Source organism: Protopterus annectens, chromosome 6.part0 (assembly GCF_019279795.1).
Source record: "Protopterus annectens isolate FY-2018-M chromosome 6.part0, PAN1.0, whole genome shotgun sequence".
Classification (NCBI taxonomy): domain Eukaryota; kingdom Metazoa; phylum Chordata; order Ceratodontiformes; family Protopteridae; genus Protopterus; species Protopterus annectens.
This window is the reverse complement of record NC_056737.1, coordinates 1,204,921,035-1,204,939,823: the sequence shown is the minus strand read 5'-3', so window position 1 is coordinate 1,204,939,823 and position 18,789 is coordinate 1,204,921,035. Positions and strand designations below refer to the sequence as shown.

Sequence of the window (18,789 nt, the reverse complement as noted above, 5' to 3'; positions counted from 1 at the left end):
AATTTAGAGACCTCAGTTAATAGAATGTTATATAGCATTCACTGTGTTGCAGATATTACTAGCTGTAGAATTGTCTTAGTAAATTAAAAACATTTCCTCTAATTTCTAGACATATGTTTGTTACAGACTTTAGTAGTGAACAAATATTTATGTTGGATTTATAACCACAACTTAGATTGCCTCAGAAAAACAAGTGATACCTGTATTATGAAATGCATAATTAAAAGACAACAGATACATTCACCCCATACTTATTTCAGTTGAAGATTTATCCATATTGGGCTCTTTTCTCCAAAATTCTCATAGGCCATAACTCTAGGGATCTCACTTCAGTTTTTTTTTTTTTTTTCAGATTTTCATTAATTAGTCAAACTGTAATCTAATTTTCCAACATATTTTCAGCATTGTATGACAGTTTATATTGTCCATATGGCTTCATCCATGTAATTTCAAATCATGTCTACTTATTAGAAATATTCGTTTAATTTTTAAAATTTATTTACCACAGATGTATTTCCTTGGTCTTAGTTTGATGTAGAGAACTTGTTACATAAATATTTACTTTATGGTATTCATATTAAAATACCGTTGTAGAATTTTATTACAAGAAGTGGCACACACTTCCAAATCAACAATAATTGCACTTTGTTAAATTTTGAAACACAATAAAGCATTCCAGTCAATTATGAACAGTATAAAAAAATTATTTCATTCTTTAATCTTAATTATAAAATGTAAAACATTATTGAGGAAAAAGGCTCTTGCATATCTACTTCTCGCATTTCTTGCATTCCAGTCAATTATGAACAGTATAAAAAAATTATTTCATTCTTTAATCTTAATTATAAAATGTAAAACATTGTTGAGGAAAAAGGCTCTTGCATATCTACTTCTCGCATTTCTTTTTTAAATATAATTTCAGGTGAGAATATACTGTGCTGGAATTCTGAAATGTCCTCTGTGGAATCAATTTTTTATCAAATTATGGATCTAGTCTAAAAATGTATTAAAAGTCCTATAGGAATACCATAATTCTGCAGTTGATTGTATAAGAGCATATCTGATGCCAGCTAGACTTGGATGGGCAATCTCTTGTAAACCATGTTGACACTTGTAATATTAAAGGCTTTTGGGTCTATATGTGATAGCTATGTCATAAAATTCATCAATATTTGGTAAAAACCCATCAAATGTTTTCTCAGATTACAAATGGTTTGTATATATGTTCTATGGATTTTATGTTTATTAGTTAAGAAAATCATTTAACACATTTTGGTAACTAATTTTAAAAGTTTGGAATCAAGCCTTAGCAGTATATTCTGACCACCAGTCCTGTAATGGTAATACAGTTTTCACTCACTATTACAGGTTTGAACAAACCGACTAATTTCTTGAAAGGCCAGGGAGGATTGGGGTACTGTAGTGCTTTTTTTTTTCAACTACTTCAATTTTATAAACATAACAAGTTAAGGCAGAAAAGTATAAAATCCACATGTTGTTTTGTGATGTAAGAAGGACTGAAAACTCATACAGAAATGAGTAATTATGCAGATTCCAACAATCAGTCATTACAGAGGCTTCCAGACATGATGCTATTTATTATTTTACAAAGTTTGCAGTTATCTAAGATAACCATGCCTTTAGGAAAGCTGATATGAACAAAATGCTGCTTAGCAATCAAGCTGTGAACAGGAAAAGTGTTATGTTCAAGAAGTTAATTTCAGATTTACCAACATTAAGGTAATTTTTAAAGCACTTTTTTTTCTCATTGTCTGCAGACCTTCATCGGTCTTGGTCTGTTTCCCTGTCTTGGGTGTTTTCACTGTGAGGACAAGAGCCAACTTGAGAGTCTGTTGTCCAGACAGCAGTGAAGGTTGGCCTGTATTTTGTCTGGCACCTGTGCAATGAGGGGATATTTGATGATGGCCCTAATTCACTCGACGTTGGCTGATGTGAGCACCAGTGAACCTGCAAGGTCATCCAATGCCCTCAACTTGTGTTTGCTTCCACACACTCCTTAGAGGACTGCCACCACTAGCTTTGGATTATCAGACCCACATCCTGTGGTTGTAAGGCCTTTGGCATCATGTAAGCCTCCATATGCATGATGGCTGTTGCCTAACTGGGAAGCACCTCTGCCTCTGTCCAAGCTGATCAGGCCAACATGAGACATTCATTCCCATATTCCCTTGTACATTTCTTCTGGTATGTGTGCCACTACTTAGTCTCATCATCTGTGTTACAACCAGGGTGGCTTCTCTCCATTCCACAGGGCTGGGCAGTGTTGAAGTATTTTAACATAAGTGACTTGTATTACAAGCAGATGTCCATCAGAATGGTATAGGAGCTGTGATGTGCAAAAGAATAGACCAGTTACTTATGAGTTAGGATCATTTATAGATGCACAGAAAAGGTCTTCTTAGATGGAGAAACAATAGTTAGCAGTAATTTGTGTGCAAGGCATTCTGTGTAGAGGTCTGTGATAAAAATGTTCAGGTCAAAACAGACCACACACACTTCTGAAGAAAATTTTAAAATTGTTTGTACAAGGAACTTCCAAGATTGCAGAAATGTTAATCAACTGAAGTAGGGTATGATGGCAAAATACAGACCAGGCAAGGAAGTAAACATTCCAGACAGTTGAGTAGAGTACATTTACCAGAGTAGCTTGAAGAATTGTTAGAAGAGCAACCAGAACTGGCACACCTAATACTGTCACAGGCAAATGGAAACTATGTGATCTTGTGGTAGTTATGCTTAACAGAGAGAGACTCCTAAAATCATGTAAGAAGTCATGCATAATCATATATGAAGGCAAGATCTGCCAGAACAAAGATCAGTTATTAGGAGATAGTGAATCCTGTTAAATAGTTTGCATTTGAAAGGCCATCAAAGAAACTAACCATCTGTGTGGACAGTTTGAGAGTTGAATGTGATATGTATTCCTAAATGCAGCTTTTCAGATTTAAGTATTTCAAAATTTGCACAAATGGTTAATGGTTTTCCATGATCAAAGCAATGCATTCATGTTGTTTCACAAGTTAATATATGTTAAAAGTGAACATGAAAACTACAAGAAAAGCTCAAAGCTGAAGTTTTCACTGTGTGATACCTTAAACCTGTAAAGGAAGCCCATGAGATATGTATAGAATGACCCCTCAAAGACATCAACTGTTTCAGCTACATAGCTTCTGAATGACGAATACTTGGTAAATTCTATATGGATATATTCAGGCACTATCTGTGGACATGCATGTTTCATCATTTTATTGACCTCAGCACAGCATAAGTGAATTGTTTGGTTCTACTTTATTAACACAGGGCCTTTAAACTCAGCTGATGCCCATAAATATTAAGGTGCCTGCAGTATGTCTCAACCAAAACTAAAAATGACAGATGCATATGGGGAGTACATTTTTAAATCCTACAGAAAGATGCATGTCACACTGCTTGCATTTTTTGTGATAGCTCATTTTGATTATTGTAAAAAAAAACTCATGGCAGTTTGTCACATGTCCTCAGTGTCGTGTTATTTGATTATCTTTCCAAGGGCTACTTTAATTACTAGTTATGTGTCGCTTATTCATAATATATTTTCTCTAACATTAATACTTAAGGCTTTGTTAATATGTTTGCATATTGGGATGCCCATAATTATTTTAAATCAAATATAATTAGCTTTTTCCACAAACTTTTGTTAGTAATTTTTTAAATATGTATTAATTGTTATTATTAATATTATTTTGGCTTTGTTTACTGGGAAAGTCCAGATGAGTTTAGTTAAACCCCTTTTCAGTGGAGACCCAGAGAGAAAAGGTCTTCACAGTTTTTACAAAAAATACCAAGATTAAACACAGAATGACAATGCACAGGTATTTACAGAGTGCATGGTTTTAATTGATGTGCATAAATTTGCAGAGTACACGGATATTTAAACAGTCTCTGTATAAGCACATCACAAATATATATATATATACATATATATATATATATATATATATATATATATATATATATATATATATAAAATATGGGTCTACTTCATTTGCCGTAACTTCCAATTGACTGACACCCATTTGCCCGAGACCAAATGACTGACATTTCATTTGCCCGACACTTCATTTCACTGACAGGTATTATTGGCAAGTAAATGGAATATGTCCCCTTCCCCACTGTAGTGCGACCCTGGAGTTAGAATATATAGTTAGTGGGGTGTGGGGGGCACAGCCCCCCACTTAATTTCATAGTGTATTGTTTGGTTTTGCTTTCATATTGCTTAGTAAAACAAAAGTAAGTGAGGGGCAAATATTCTAACTCCAGGGTCACACTACAGTGGGGAGGGGGACATATTCCAGTTACTTGCCAATAATACTTGTCAGTCAAATGAAGTGTCGGTCAAATAAAATTTCAGTCAAATGGGGTTGGGCAAATGGGTGTTAGTCAATTGGAAGTTAGGGCAAATGAAGTAGACCCATGTATTCTCTTTCCAAATTGGCCAAGTCTGTTATAGTGTATATTTCCATTTCAGTGGTGTAGCAGTGAGAGAAAAAAAATAGCATGCAGAGTATAAACTATGCGTCTGTCTTAAATAAAGAGATTATAGTCTTTTTACAGGCATTGTTTGATTAGTATTTAGAGCAATTATTATTATTATTGTCATAGTCATCACATTACATTTTAGTCGGTGATGGAGTTAAGGAGTAGTGTGGGATAATCTTTAAGACCTAAGCAGTATTCTAAGTAAAAATACATACGTGTCAGCCAGTTTAAAATAATGCTGTCTGTACCAGTGATAGCCAAACAGTTTGTTTCTGGGACTGATAAGGAGTGATGTAACTTGGTACCAAGAAGTAGGCTAGTAACAAACTTTGTAACTGCAGGTTGTAGTAAATGACAGTTACTTGCAGAGTGTAACATATTAGTGGAAAATCGTGTATTCCAGTATAGCTGTGAATATAATTAATCAAGCTACTCTCCCAGCCTCTACATTTAAGTGGCTAGCCTCTTTGTAGCTGAAAGCTATAAATATCATGGATTATAGTCCTAATAGATAATTTTGTCTTCCCATAACAAAGTCATGCATAATTAGTGGGTCTGTATCACTTTATCGAAAGTTCACTGCCAGAAACCACTGTTCATCGAACCAAATACAGTGAATATTTACTTCAACAAATGACTTACCCAGGGAAAGGAACAAGTTGATCATGTAGGAAAGGAACAAGTTGATCATGTAGTGCACTCCCGAAGTTGGTGTGTGTGTGTGTGTGTGTATATATATATATATATATATATATATATATATATATATATAGATAGATAGATAGATATAGATATATATATATATAGTTACAGGGTTGTGGGGGGTGCAGCCCCCCTCCCCCACCACCAGGATAGAGTTGAAATACTGTGCTGTGCGTGATGGTCAGAATGCTGGGCAACTGAGTCCTTTCCCTGGGTACGTCATTCGTTGAAGTGAACATTCGCTCAAGTGAACGTTCCCTGTATTTGGATTGATGAACAGTAGTTTGCAGTAGTGAACCTTCAATAAAGTGATACAGATCCATAATTTGTTGTAAAGCAATTCAGAGTTTTGGTAATTTAAGGAGAAGGTTATTAATACATTTAAAATGGGATAGGGGATAAAAGAGATGGCTGTGGTAAGCTAGCTGAAAAAGTGTCAATCATACATATATTTTTTTGTTTTGAAAGATACTGTCTTTCATTAGACTGCTGTCAGACCTCTGGCGTGATCCCTCAATAAGAGTTAACTTTTTATTTTCCTTTATACTAGTTTGTGATAATCTGCTTCAAATGCCCTTCAAGCATCCCCAAAAACTGCACTTGTAAGAAGTTTTTTTTTTTTCATATTGGTGAGAGTTTCTGTAACACCACATACTGCGGTTTGCATGTTGTAGTTCAACATTAATCTGTTGTAAGTAGATAAGCAGACTGAGTGGTCATCATACAATTCTACATTGCTTCCTCTAAAATATTTGTAATTGGTCATTAAATAGACAGTATATAGAGGATTGTGATCAGGTCTCTATTTATAACCTTATATGTTTGATACATGGCTGCCAAAAACTTCACCTCAAGAGCTTGAAACTTGAAATCCATATCAAGAACACACAATAATGGGTTGTGCTTGGTGAGATCCGATCATAACACTTTTTAGTAAATTACTGGCTTTGAAAGCCAGTAAAGCATGTAGGAAATACCGGCATATAGAGAACAACTAAGGAAGAAGTCAGGGACAGTTTTTAAATACTGCCCTAATTTATGAGGGGTGCTGAAAAGTTCTAAGCCCAACCTAGAGGGGAATGACATGGAGCCATGAAACTTACAAGTTAAACACATTCACCCTGAAGTTCAACACACTTGGCACATCATGTTTTAAGTTTCTGTAACCCTACCAAAAAAAGTCTGTAGTCTTGACAACTGAAATACTGCTCCACTGCTACAATCACTTTCGAATCACTCAAAAATTGCTGCCCTTTCAAACTCTTTCTAAGCTTTGGAAGCAGGAAATAGTAAAATGGAGCAAGATCTGGTAAGTGGGTTGGTTGGTCTATGCACTCAAACCCCACTTTTGCTAAAACATCCATGGTTTTTGCCAGCCTTGTGAACAGGTGCGTTGTCTTGAAAAAGAGAACTTTCCACAGCTTCCCTATCCATTTTTTTCTTTCAGTGCCTCCTTTACTCTGCACAGCAAGTTACAGTAGTGTTCTGCATTAACTCTTTGGCCCCTTGGAAGATGGTCAGTCATTAAAGCACCTTTCTGATCCCAAATCACTGTGGCCATGACTTTTCCTGCTGACTTTTGGGTCTTGAACTTCTTTGGCCTTTGTGAACCTGAGCACTGTCATTGCATAGATTGTTTTGTCTCAAAGTCAAAGTGGTGTAACCATGTTTCATCAACAGTAACTAGTCATTCCAAAAGTTGGCACCAGCTCCACAAAAATGCAGCAAAATCAGCTTGGAAGTGTCCACTTGACATCTTTTCTCGTCAGCATTCAAACATTTGGGCACCCACTTGGCTAACAGCTTCTGCACACCCAGCTGCTCATGGATTATAAACCCAACACATTCCCTGGATGTATATATGCAATGTCTCAGCAATTGTTTTAGCCAATATTTGCTGATCTGCCAGAATTAGCATATGGACATAGTCAACAGTTTCAGGATTTGACCCCATTTGAGGCCTCCCAGACCTTGCTGCATCTTCAGTCTCAAGATCTCCATACTGAAAGTTTGCACACCACTTCTTTACAGTTGAGTAAGAAGGGCAGTTGTGTCTCTGTTTGCATCATACATTCATGGACTTCCTTTGGAGTTTTGTTCTGCAGGAATAGAGATCCACACATGGAAATTCCACACTTTTCATTGACATGGTTCAATCAATGATCTGAAATGTCAAAACATAGCATTACAGTTCTGCAAACTGGCACTTTACAAGATGAAATAACCCTCTTTTCGGCTACAGAGGCAAAATAATGTTCAGCATTTAGAAAGTTGGTCGGGCTTTGAACTTTTCAGCACCCCTTGTAAGGTACTTACAGATTAAGGTCTACAAAGTTCATGGACATAAGAGGAAAGGTATTCAGAGACCTGAAGGAATGTCTCTTCCATTGTACATAACTGTCCACTGCAAAAGAGGTTTGTTAACAATTAGTTACTCATCTTTGAAAGCCCTGTTAGTATGGTCTTTTTGCTGCAGTAATGCTTAACTGATGTATCTTTTTTCCAGTTTTGGGGCTTAATCACAGAGCTATATGCATTACTGTATAGTTACAAACAGTTCTGTGAGTTTAAACCTTGGTGAAAAGATTGATGGTAGCATGTTGTGTTGTAAGGAATACAGCCCAAGTTAAGCAAGAGGTAGGTCAAACCCATGGCTGTCACGGGGATTGATATCTTAAGAAAAGATGTGTTTAGTTCAAGCCCATTATGAAAATTTAGACAAGTTTTCATAAAGACAGCTTTGGAAGGAATCTGAAAAATGTTTTCAGTTATAGTAGGCTGTGACAAGATGATAGTGACAGGTTACTGAGATATGATCTCTTGTGTGGTCAAGTATTGTTTTATGTCTTAATGTGAGCTGTCTTCTGGCTACCCCAACTATTTTGCTTCATACTTTTCAGCTGCCATACTTCCTTCATCCATCGCTGGGTCTAGCAGCATCTTCTTGCACCAACAGACTTTGAATCAGAGATGTAGACAGTGTCAAGCTTAAGGACATTCGTGGAGATCATTCCGGCAACAGGACAGCTGCTTCTACCATAGGGGGGATTATTAAATAACCTCTCCATCTCCCCATGTTCATCTATTTCATCCGAGGGCTACATCATACTATGGAGTGTTCCTCACTTCAAGGAGTACCTAGGCAACCACCTCCCTTGCCAACAAACCTGACATCCTAGACTTTTTTCTTTTCTTTGTGAGATATGAGGTTTACTTTCTAAATTTCCTTTTCATGACCAGCTTATTGGGACATGCTTTCCTCGTAAGAAGTTAGAGTTAGCTGCCCTTTTAGAAAAACTGCAATTTTTGCATTTAATAGGTATTTGCTATACAATTTGAGGTCTTTGTTTGCAAGTAGTCTGTGGAATTTAACATTTGGAGTTAGCCAGGGGTATTTTCCATTCATCCTGAAGAGAAATAATTTATGAATTCTTATCAGAACCTTAGAAGAAGTTGTGTAAGGTTGAAAATCTGAAACTGTGTGTGTCCAGTTCACATCTTATAGTTGTATTATTAAATTGATTCCTAGGAGTCAGATTTATGTTTTCAGTTAAGTTGCAATTGATTTGCTCTATCTTTTTAGTGCCACCCAGATGGAGGATGACAGTGGTTGGTAGTTGAATTTGTATCCACAATATTTAAAATACATCTCTTAGAAATATTTGTTGGGATTATGAGTAAAAGACAGACTGCCACTTGTATCACTCTCGGTATTGGTATTAACTGATATAATGGAGTTATGATATAATGTGCTGTAGCTTTAGCTTTCTTGGGTAATAAATTTTAGGCAAGTAATAATATGCTCTTAAATGAGAAATCTGAGTAAAGCTAATTTGTGACTGGTGGTTTTAGACAACTGCAGTTATAAGTTTGTAACTACCTTCAGGTAAAACTTCCATAGTAAGTCAGTTATAGGTGTCGCCCTGTTTTACAGTCTTTGCTGCAGTGTATATTTTGGAGACATTGCTGCTAAGAATATAACCCTTCCACAAATTTTCTGCTTAAGGAAAATTGCTGCTGATGTATAACAGTGTCAGTGGTGTAGCAGGCAGCGCAGTCACTTTTGGTGCAGAAGCCTGCGGGTTCTATTCCCACACCAGGTAGTTGGATTGCTGTTACTGCAGTGTAGCATAAGTGGTCAGCTTCACTCCTGTGTGTTATCCTTTAAATGAGACCTTAAACCAAGGTCACATCTTGTATTAGTGGTAGGTCGATCCCGTGGCACCTATCACAGAGTACAACAAGTTCTAAAATATCATGGCCACATTTCCCCTATTAGTATAAATACCACCTCAGGCCTTCCATGAAAATAGGCCACTAGCCTAGTGGGGGACTGCCCTGGTCAACAAAGGATAAATAAAAATAAATTGTACTACACACTGTAAAGTTTTCTGCTTTTTGTATTACTGTACACTTTTATCTCTTCAGCTCTGCCATTTTGAGTGAGGGTTGACTGGAAATGGTCCCTGATCTAGCAATTCTGTTTAGTAAATGCAAAGTAAGTAACACAACGTACGAGTTTTTTTTACCAACTAAGTTATAATGAAATGTGTTTTGTGTGTGTATTAGGCCTGCAACATCTTGGTTTCATAGTAGAATCATGTTTCCAGTACATCCAGTTTATTTAAACTTCCTCTATTGAGATGGGAATTTTCAGGTGTAAATTGAGTTGAGCTTACAACAGTTCTTAATGCCTGCTAGAGAAATTTGATTAATAGATTTGGAAGGATTCCAAGATGATAGTCGTCTGAGTAGCACCCTCTCCACAAAGTTCTTACCCAAATTTATGAAAATACTGCATTCGCTAGCAATTCGTAAGCTATGAACAGCCTAAAGAGAAGGAAAACCTGCACTTATCCCGGTTTTGTCTTAACCTTCAACATCACTAATACCATCAGATAAATCCTTTTTTACTGTATAACAAGAGTATATAGAGCACAAGTTTCCACATGTAAAATAGAGGCCTGAAGGCTTCAGCACCTCAACAACAGACAGCGACCAAAAGGGAAAAAAGAAACCAAAACCGCGGTGAGAAATTTCCTAAAGAAGCAGAAGGCATGGACAGTCAAACTTCCAAAACCAAGCCATCAGCAATAGCTTCTCCAGAAAAAGAAGTTACTTCCAAAAGACAAAAAAACAACTAAAGCACAACAGGAACAATTTAAAGACAGCATAAAACAAAAAAACGAAAAAACATCAGTATGGAGGATTTGAAGAGTGCCCTTTTACCTCTGTAATCTGCTGTCCAAGGTTTCTCAGATCAGCTTAATACATTTGGAGGCACATTAAAACAAATTGCTGAGAGAATGGATTCCGTAGAGGTGAGAATCAAATCTAATGAAATGGAGAGTGAAGAACACAAAACAGAAGTGAGATCTAAAGATGAGGCTCTGTCTGACATAGTCAAAAATTCTGGATTTAGAAGCGAGGAGCAGACGGAGTAATTCTGGATTTAGAAGCGAGGAGCAGACGGAATAATCTTATCAGAGGCTTACCAGAAAAATATGAGCAGAATCAACTGATCCCAACACTTATGCACATTTTCAGCTCATTACTGCATCCAAGAAAGTCTGTAAATGAATGTATAATTGAAAGAGCACACAGAGCTCTATATCAAAGTCAAAGCACCACAAGCCCAAGATCCATTTACTTGAAGCTCCTTAATTACCAAGATGTACAAGCTATCCTATCTACATATAAAAAACAAAAATACTTTATCGTCGCAAGCTCTCCCCATATTGTACTGACCTAATTTAAAGCAAGTTTAAGTTCCAAATGAGATTCCCAAATACTCTCTCTTTTTATCATAATGACATAAAGTATACTATGACTTCGCCCAAGGAAGCTAATCTGATATTCTTGAAATGTTTTGGAAAATTACCAGAAGCATAGTGATGGTAAATATTCATTCCTTACCAGTTTCGATGTTTACTTCTCCTGGTCCCATCCTTCCGACCTCAACTCAGCTGTGCACTAACTTTCACAAAGTAAGATGATTTCAGTTAAAAGAAAAAGATTTGCAATAAATTCTAGACCTCAGGAATGTTTAAATTGAAGGGATGTAACCAGGGGGGACCCTTAAGCGGTGGCAACTGTCGATCTTATTAGGCAAGTGCACCGCAAAAGGTAATCGGAGCTTCCTGCAGACACAGCCCGACTCGAGGGGTCTCTGTGTGACTTCTCTCTGAAAATCCTTACCTCTCTTCGCAGCCAAGGACTTTAAGTACAGATCGATGCAGTCAGGAATATGCATTAAATGTGAAACAATGCCAAGGGAATTTATTAAGGTGAGGAGTACTGCTGGGGGTCATGTTCGCAGATATGTGCTTGTACGAGTTAGGGCAATTCTTCACAATAACTTACATTAATGCAGATCTCTCCTAAAAGTCGCGTGTTGCGATAATACCTGTATTAACATGGTGACTGGTATATAATAGCCTAACTAACAGCTCAGCACAGTCCGGTGTTGAGCTTTTCCGGGTAGCTCCCATTTCTTTCTCTACCCAAGGTGACTTTTTTTTTTTTTTTTTCCTCGTCTCTACCTGAATTAAAATCTGAAATTTACACAGTGTCAGAAAAGTAAATCACTATTGATTGCAAACGCTCATTGAAAGCCCTCAGACAACAAGGACACTGTAGTAATGTCCGATATTCTCCAGACTGGTCCTCAGTGAACTGTTTGATTGGGGAAAGAATAAACTTTCTCATTTGGTGTAGAGCTTATATGTGAAATAAATGTTTGTGTTAGGGATAAATATATGTTATATCTTTGACGTTTGTATAAATAGAAGTTAGCATATTTGGTGTTAATCGGAAAAGTATAATCGCCAACCGATGTGAACTATTGGGCAGTGTTAAAGGCACTAATAGTGCCCTGTTTAGTATAATCTTTTTATTACATTTTTATATATCTTTAAACATTGTTTATAACTAAGTATACCCACATGCATTGGTTCTTCAGTATTTCTCCACCCTTCTCCCGTTCCTAAAGTTGAACTATAGTCCTGTATACTACTACAATGTATAAAATGCCTTTCAACTATATTTGTACTGTTACGTAGGCAATGTTACACCCTCAGTATTTGGCAGAAATATAGGGGCTATGTGGGTAGGCACAGGGGTACATTTGAGAGAGTCCAGTACTGCATTCTCATTTGCGAATACAAAGCTATTTAACTGGCGAATTGTCCTTAAGCCTCACATTAGATCTCTGCTTCTCAGTTACTTCATAATCACTTTCAACCTAAACAGAAGTCCTGACAAAAATATAGATAAGGTGTGGAAACTATCTTCCTGGAATGTCAGAGGGCTCCAGGACAAAAACAAAAGAAATCTTCTAATGCACCTTCTCTTAAAATCAGAAGCAGATATTTGTCTTATTCAAGAATCTCATATGGTTGAAGACTGGAGAAACGAAAAGAATAGAAAATGGGTAAAAAGGATATAATTTCAGCAGGAAATAGTCGCAATTCTAAAGGGGTGGCAATTATTAAAAATTCATTTAAACCCACCATTATAGATAAGGGTTCAGACCAAGAAGGTAGATGGTTATTTCACGTGCCTAACCCCTCTAATTGCTAAGCCAATCTTAGTCCTAAATCTCTATGGACCATGCTCAGGACAACATGACTTCATTTTGAAAATCTATAACAGCTTACTTAACTTTCAAAACTGCTATTATATTCTGGGGGGAGATTGGAATGCAGTAATTGACCCTAAACTTGACCACTCTAGTAATTCTAAATCATATAATACACAAGCCTCCCTAGGGTCTATATTAGATCAGCGAACGCTTAAAAAAGCGAACGCTGATTGATCGACCTTATGTAAGCAAAAGCTTACAATCTCGAACTGTCAGATCAGCGATTTCTTTCCTAGGAAAAAAAAATTGCTGATCCAAAACACATTACACACAACACAAGCACACCAAACAAACAGAAATCCACACACATACACCTAAACTCTGACACCTAACCCTACACTAAACTATGCACACACCACTAACTAACACCAAACAAACAGAAATCCACACACATACACCTAAACTCTGACACCTAACCCTACAGTAAACTATGCACACACCACTAACTATCCACTTACCTTAACCCAAACCCTAACGTCCGTCACTATCGCACACTCACCTCACCCGATCCCTAACCCTTACTCACCTAAACCCACCCTAACCCTCACGTCCACACAATCGCACACATACCTAACCCACCCTAACACTCACATCCATACGATCGCACACTTACCTGAATCCGACCCGTAACTTTCCACCACAGCACTGAAAATACCAAAGCAACAGAAACGGACAACCAAATTCTTTCCCTAGGAAAACATTTAGGTTTCTGTTGCATCGATATTTTGAACATTCGCTAAAATAAGGTCGATCAATCAGCATTTGCTTGTTTAAGCGTTCACTGATTTAATATAGACACCCTCCCTAGCCTTGTTGGATTTAATCTCGGATCTTGGACTGGTTGATCTCCTATATCCTTTGGAGATGGCACTTAAAACAACTACTACACATATTGTTCTAGTTGCCATAACTCTTGGTCATGTATAGGTTCCTTTCTGATCTCCGAAATACTAATAAAATGGCAAATAAAATATCTTGTTGATCCCAGGTTTTTCTCAGATTATTCAAAGATTACTTTAATAATAAATTTTGCACACAACCCAGCTATAATATCTACAGCCACTAACTGGTCTTTAAATAATAATATTCTGCATAACTCATCAGTTACTGACATGATTGCCATTGCTGTAGGAGAGTTTAATACTGACCCTCGCAACACAGATATTCCGTATGATGTCCAGTGGGCTGCATGTAAAACAGTAATCAGAGGAATATTTATTCAAAAATTCGCATATCTCAAAAAAATGAGGAAAGAAAAAGAAAACCACCTGATGTCGGATATTAGAGAATTGGATGATGGGCTCCAAATAAACCACACCCCAGCATTGGAAAATGAAATGATAGATAAGGAAAGGAAATTATTTCACCTACACCAATCTAACTACTCCCTACAGGAATTAAGATTTATAACAAAATACTCCGAATGGATACAAACCCTCTCCAAGGTATTAGCTAGACTAATTGAAAATAAACAGAAATCGCCCAAGATAGCCCTTATTCACTACCAAGATGCACTTTATAAATCAGATACACAAATTATCCATATATTCCATCAAATATATCCAGATATTTATGCGAGCAACAGTCACCAAATCCCAATCCCTGAGATAAGACTATCTCAACATCACATTCCCAAAGCTCAATGAAGAACAGAAAGACATCCTATCTGCCCCTTTTAGTCAACAAGAAGTTATAAATATCATTGGAAACCTCAAGCTAGGGAAAGCTCCAGTTCCAGATGGTTGCTCTCCAGATGTCTATAAAACTTTTAAAGACAAATTTGCTCCTAACTTACTCAATCTATTTAACTGTATATCCCTCAATGGTATATCGGACCTCTCCATTAACCATTCAAAAATCATACTAATCCCCTAAAACAACTTGGATAAATCAAACGTGATTAACTACAGGCCAATCTCATTAATGAACATTGACATTAAAATTCTATCATCCTTGCTAGCTGAAAGACTTAAAAAAGTAATCACTTCCTTGATATCCAAAGAACAAGCAGGCTTCATGTCCAAAAGACATACCTGGGACAATACATTGACACTGGAAACTATGATTAGCCTTACCAGAAAGATAAAAACCCAAGGTACCCGATGATACTGGACGCATGATTCCCTGGATGACCCACTTTAGAAGCTAATGTATGGAATTTATGTGCACATTTTTTTATTTAATTAATCTCAACTACTCTATTTTTGCTTACATGTCTGTATTTTTATATGTGGAATGTTTTGTATTTCACCAGGGTTGAACATGAAATTAGTCAGTATTGATCAGTGCACTGCCATATGATCATAGGAGGTTACTAGGCTGTCAACCCAGAGGTCATTTCAAGCCTAGCCATTTCATCCCAATGTAATACCAATGATGCCATAGTCAGTGTCCAGGATTGTATTTAGTAATGACTGCCCATGGCCAGGAGGGTTGTGGGTGCTATTCCCGGTAAGAATTTACGGTGCCCCATCCACTTGTACAGGTTCCTTTTGAACAGTGTCCTAGAGGTGCTCTTCTTACATGAATTGGCAGTCTGTTCCAAAGACGCGATAGACACTAGGAGACAAATCTGTCCCTCCAGCATGTCCTGTTAGTCACAGGCCATATTTAAGTCCCTGTAACAGGTAGCTCTAGTCCCGTTTGATTTATGGATGTGCAGCAAATTCCTTGGGTTTGGGTCTTGGATTGCTCTGTAAGACAGGTATAAGTCTCCCCTAAGAAGTCTGTACAATACAGAGTATAGTGATAGGGACTTTAGTCAGTTTGTGTAGGGCACATGCTGAAGTCCTTGATCTTCTCAATTAGAAACCTCTAAGGTCTCTCCAACTGCTGTGTGTACTTTGTATGGTACATGCTGAAAGGAGCATTATACTCAATTATGGTCCTGATTAGTGACTAGTATAGAGGGGTTATAACTTCTTTGGCTCTAGAGGTGATGCCTTTGCTAATCAATTCTGTTATGTAGAAAGGCATCGAACAAAGGAGGTTATACCTCAGTAAATAAATAAATGTCTGTATTATTTTATAATTTAATTTACAATAATGACTGGAATTTGTATTAGCTAAGTCTTAAAAACAATTTGTTAGGATACCTTCAACTCTAGCCATTTCTTTTTTAGAGCACTTCAAATACATAAGTGTTATAATCAATTTGAAATAGAAGTAAAACTCATCTCAAAATACTTCTTATCTTATAGGTCAGCTGTCTTCACATATCAAAAACAGTGATGGGCACTGACTATATGCCATACATGACTTTTTGTTTTTCAAATTTGAATGACTTTGACATGTTCTTGACTTGTGATTTACATAGCTCCTGAAAATAGCACTAGACTGTTTGAGAGCAGTTGGCTTGAATTACCTGAGTTATGGGATAATTATTTGCATGTAATACATGTCTGAAAAATAAGTTTTGAGAAAAGATAGCTGCCCATTTTCATGTGAGTCGGACAGTGTCATTGTAGAGTGGGTGTTCATCATTGGGTATATGAAATCAAATGCTAAAATTATTATTTTTTTCCTGCTAGGTCCATTTTGCCTCAGGTATGTCCTTAAATGGAAACACATCATTGAATCCACCCCTATCTTCACAACTACAGTAGAAGTTGAGAGTACTGTACCTACAACAATTGCCATCCCAACAGAGAAAGTTGACAATGTGAAAGTTTAAAAGAGATGAAACAATGGCTTTATTTTCACTCCCTTGTATTTATAAAACTGTCTGTATGATGCAAGTACTCAACATATTTTCCTAGATGGCATGAATCCTGATCTAAACATGGAAGAAAAATCGGTTCAAAGCAATATACATGTGCACTAAGAAAGAACTTCATTGTTTTTAGTATATTTTGTTTATTATACTTTTGTTTAATTTGAATATTTTGACTTCTTAATTGTAAAGTATTTTCCTTTTCTGTAAGTTAAGGGTATGACTTTGTCTCAAACCAAAGTGGACTAAAGGTCAGCGCTAATGTTGCTAAGGACCTAAAATAATGAGGCTGAGACAATTTAAAAAAAAAAAAAGATTGTAGAAACCAAGCACTGAAACCGCACACACTGATTAGAAGTGTGTATGTAATGTTTCAATTTATGTCGTACAGAAGCATTTACAAAATGCTGGAAATATGAGGCTTGTTAATATATAATGTGAAGACTACTTGGTTTGTGTAATTTATCTTAATTTACATTTATTATATAGCTGATGAAAATTTATGCAATGAAAAATACTTTTAATTCACATTATAAAAAATTAAAATTGTGATTTGTTTATATTAATATGTAAGCTTTGTAATGTATGTGTTTTCTGAGTACAGGATTACATTTGTTGAATCTTGGTTTTCATGTTTTACAATGTTCTAATGATTAGTAAGGAAAAGTGCCAGAATATATACTACTACCAGTTGATGGCTTGATCGGTTTCCTTGTTAGCATATAAGAACTAACCTTTGCATGAAGATAAAAAAAAATATTGCTGCATTTGTAGTTACAGAAAATCCATTGTGTAGTTTGGTGTTGGCATGAAGGTTAAGGTGTTATCCTTACAGACGCATGGTACAAGGTTTGAGCCTTTGGGAAGCATGGTTAGGCTTAAAAAGCCCCCCTGGGGTCATTAGGCTAGTAGTCACCTATGAACAATAATCACCTGTGGACTATGAAACAGTCACATTGACACAGTTACATATCAATGCTGCAGTAAGACAACACAACCCATTGCATCTTGTGCACGTAGTATGAACAGACTAGTGCCAGCATTCTGAGAAAGGGCCTGCATAGTAAATTAGAGCAACTGTGTTACTGAATTGTAATGGTTGTGCTGTATGCAGCCATGTGACCAACATGACAGAGACAGTAAGGTGGATTACCTAAGGCTAGGTACTTCAACATGTGCAATGAAGTGCCTCATACTTGCAACACAGGCTTTACATAAAGCGAAGAGCTTGCACAGTTTGTCATAGAGACATGGAGGAAAGGTGGAAAAGTGGTAAAAGCAAGAAGGGACTAGCAAAGGAACACACACACAAGGGTGACCTTAAGGAATGGTGGGCGGGCATGTTTTTGGCAAGGAACTGGTGCATATTATGTTTTAAGAAGGGTAGATGGGAAGAGTAGCAAGGAGAATGTGCCGAAAGTAAAGAGGAAGTAGGTGATGGTAGCACAGGCAGACAAACACAAAATGCAGATAGGGGTGGTATGAACACAAACGTTGAGGGCAACAGTGGAAGGATTAAGACATGCAGCAGAACAACAAACCCCTATCCAGAAGACTGAAGTAGTACTACAGGCCTCACCCACATATGACATCCGTATCTTACAAGACTTAAAACTGACAAGGCTTTCAGGGATCAGATGTGCTGCAGGAAGTCAGTGCTGTCGTCCAAAGTACAACACTAATAATGCTAGAAAACACATAAACATAATAGGGGTCTACATTTCCCCCCCGGTAACAATCGAGACATAGTAGAATACATTCTCCAGTGGGCATCAAGCATCTTCCCGCAAGAAGCAATCTTAGTGGGTGATTTTAACATAGACTGGAAAACCCACAAGAAACAATCTTAGTGGGTGATTTCATCATAGACTGGAATACCCACAAGAAACCATCTTAATGGGTGATTTCAACATAGACTGGAATACATGTGATTTTCTTTGGCCAGTCAACTACATAAAACTTCATGGTTTTACTCAACTAATTAAATCTCCTACCAGAGTTGACAAAACGTCTAAGAGACAGTCAGTTCTGGACTGGACACTAACAGACCCATACCCTCACTGTGCAGTGGGTGTCTCCAGATACCCTTGGCAACCACTGTCCAACCTATTTATTCAGACATTGCATTAATCATTTGTAACAAAATAAATTTTTTCCCTACTGACTTAATATCCACCCTAAAACACTGTACTGG

At 37.0% G+C, this 18,789-nt stretch overlaps 1 protein-coding gene across 4 annotated transcripts in view; it reads left to right on the top strand.

The window, feature by feature from the left end:
- Positions 1-17,161, top strand: part of COBLL1 (cordon-bleu WH2 repeat protein like 1) — a 1,696,088-nt gene extending 1,678,927 nt beyond the window's left edge. For all 4 annotated transcript variants that reach the window (XM_044074828.1, XM_044074831.1, XM_044074829.1 and 1 more), the window contains one exon: positions 16,414-17,161. In XM_044074828.1, coding sequence (XP_043930763.1) covers positions 16,414-16,488 — 75 coding nt within the window. In that variant the 3' untranslated portion in view covers positions 16,489-17,161. The remainder of the gene's footprint in view (positions 1-16,413) is intronic.
- Positions 17,162-18,789: the final 1,628 nt, after the last annotated feature.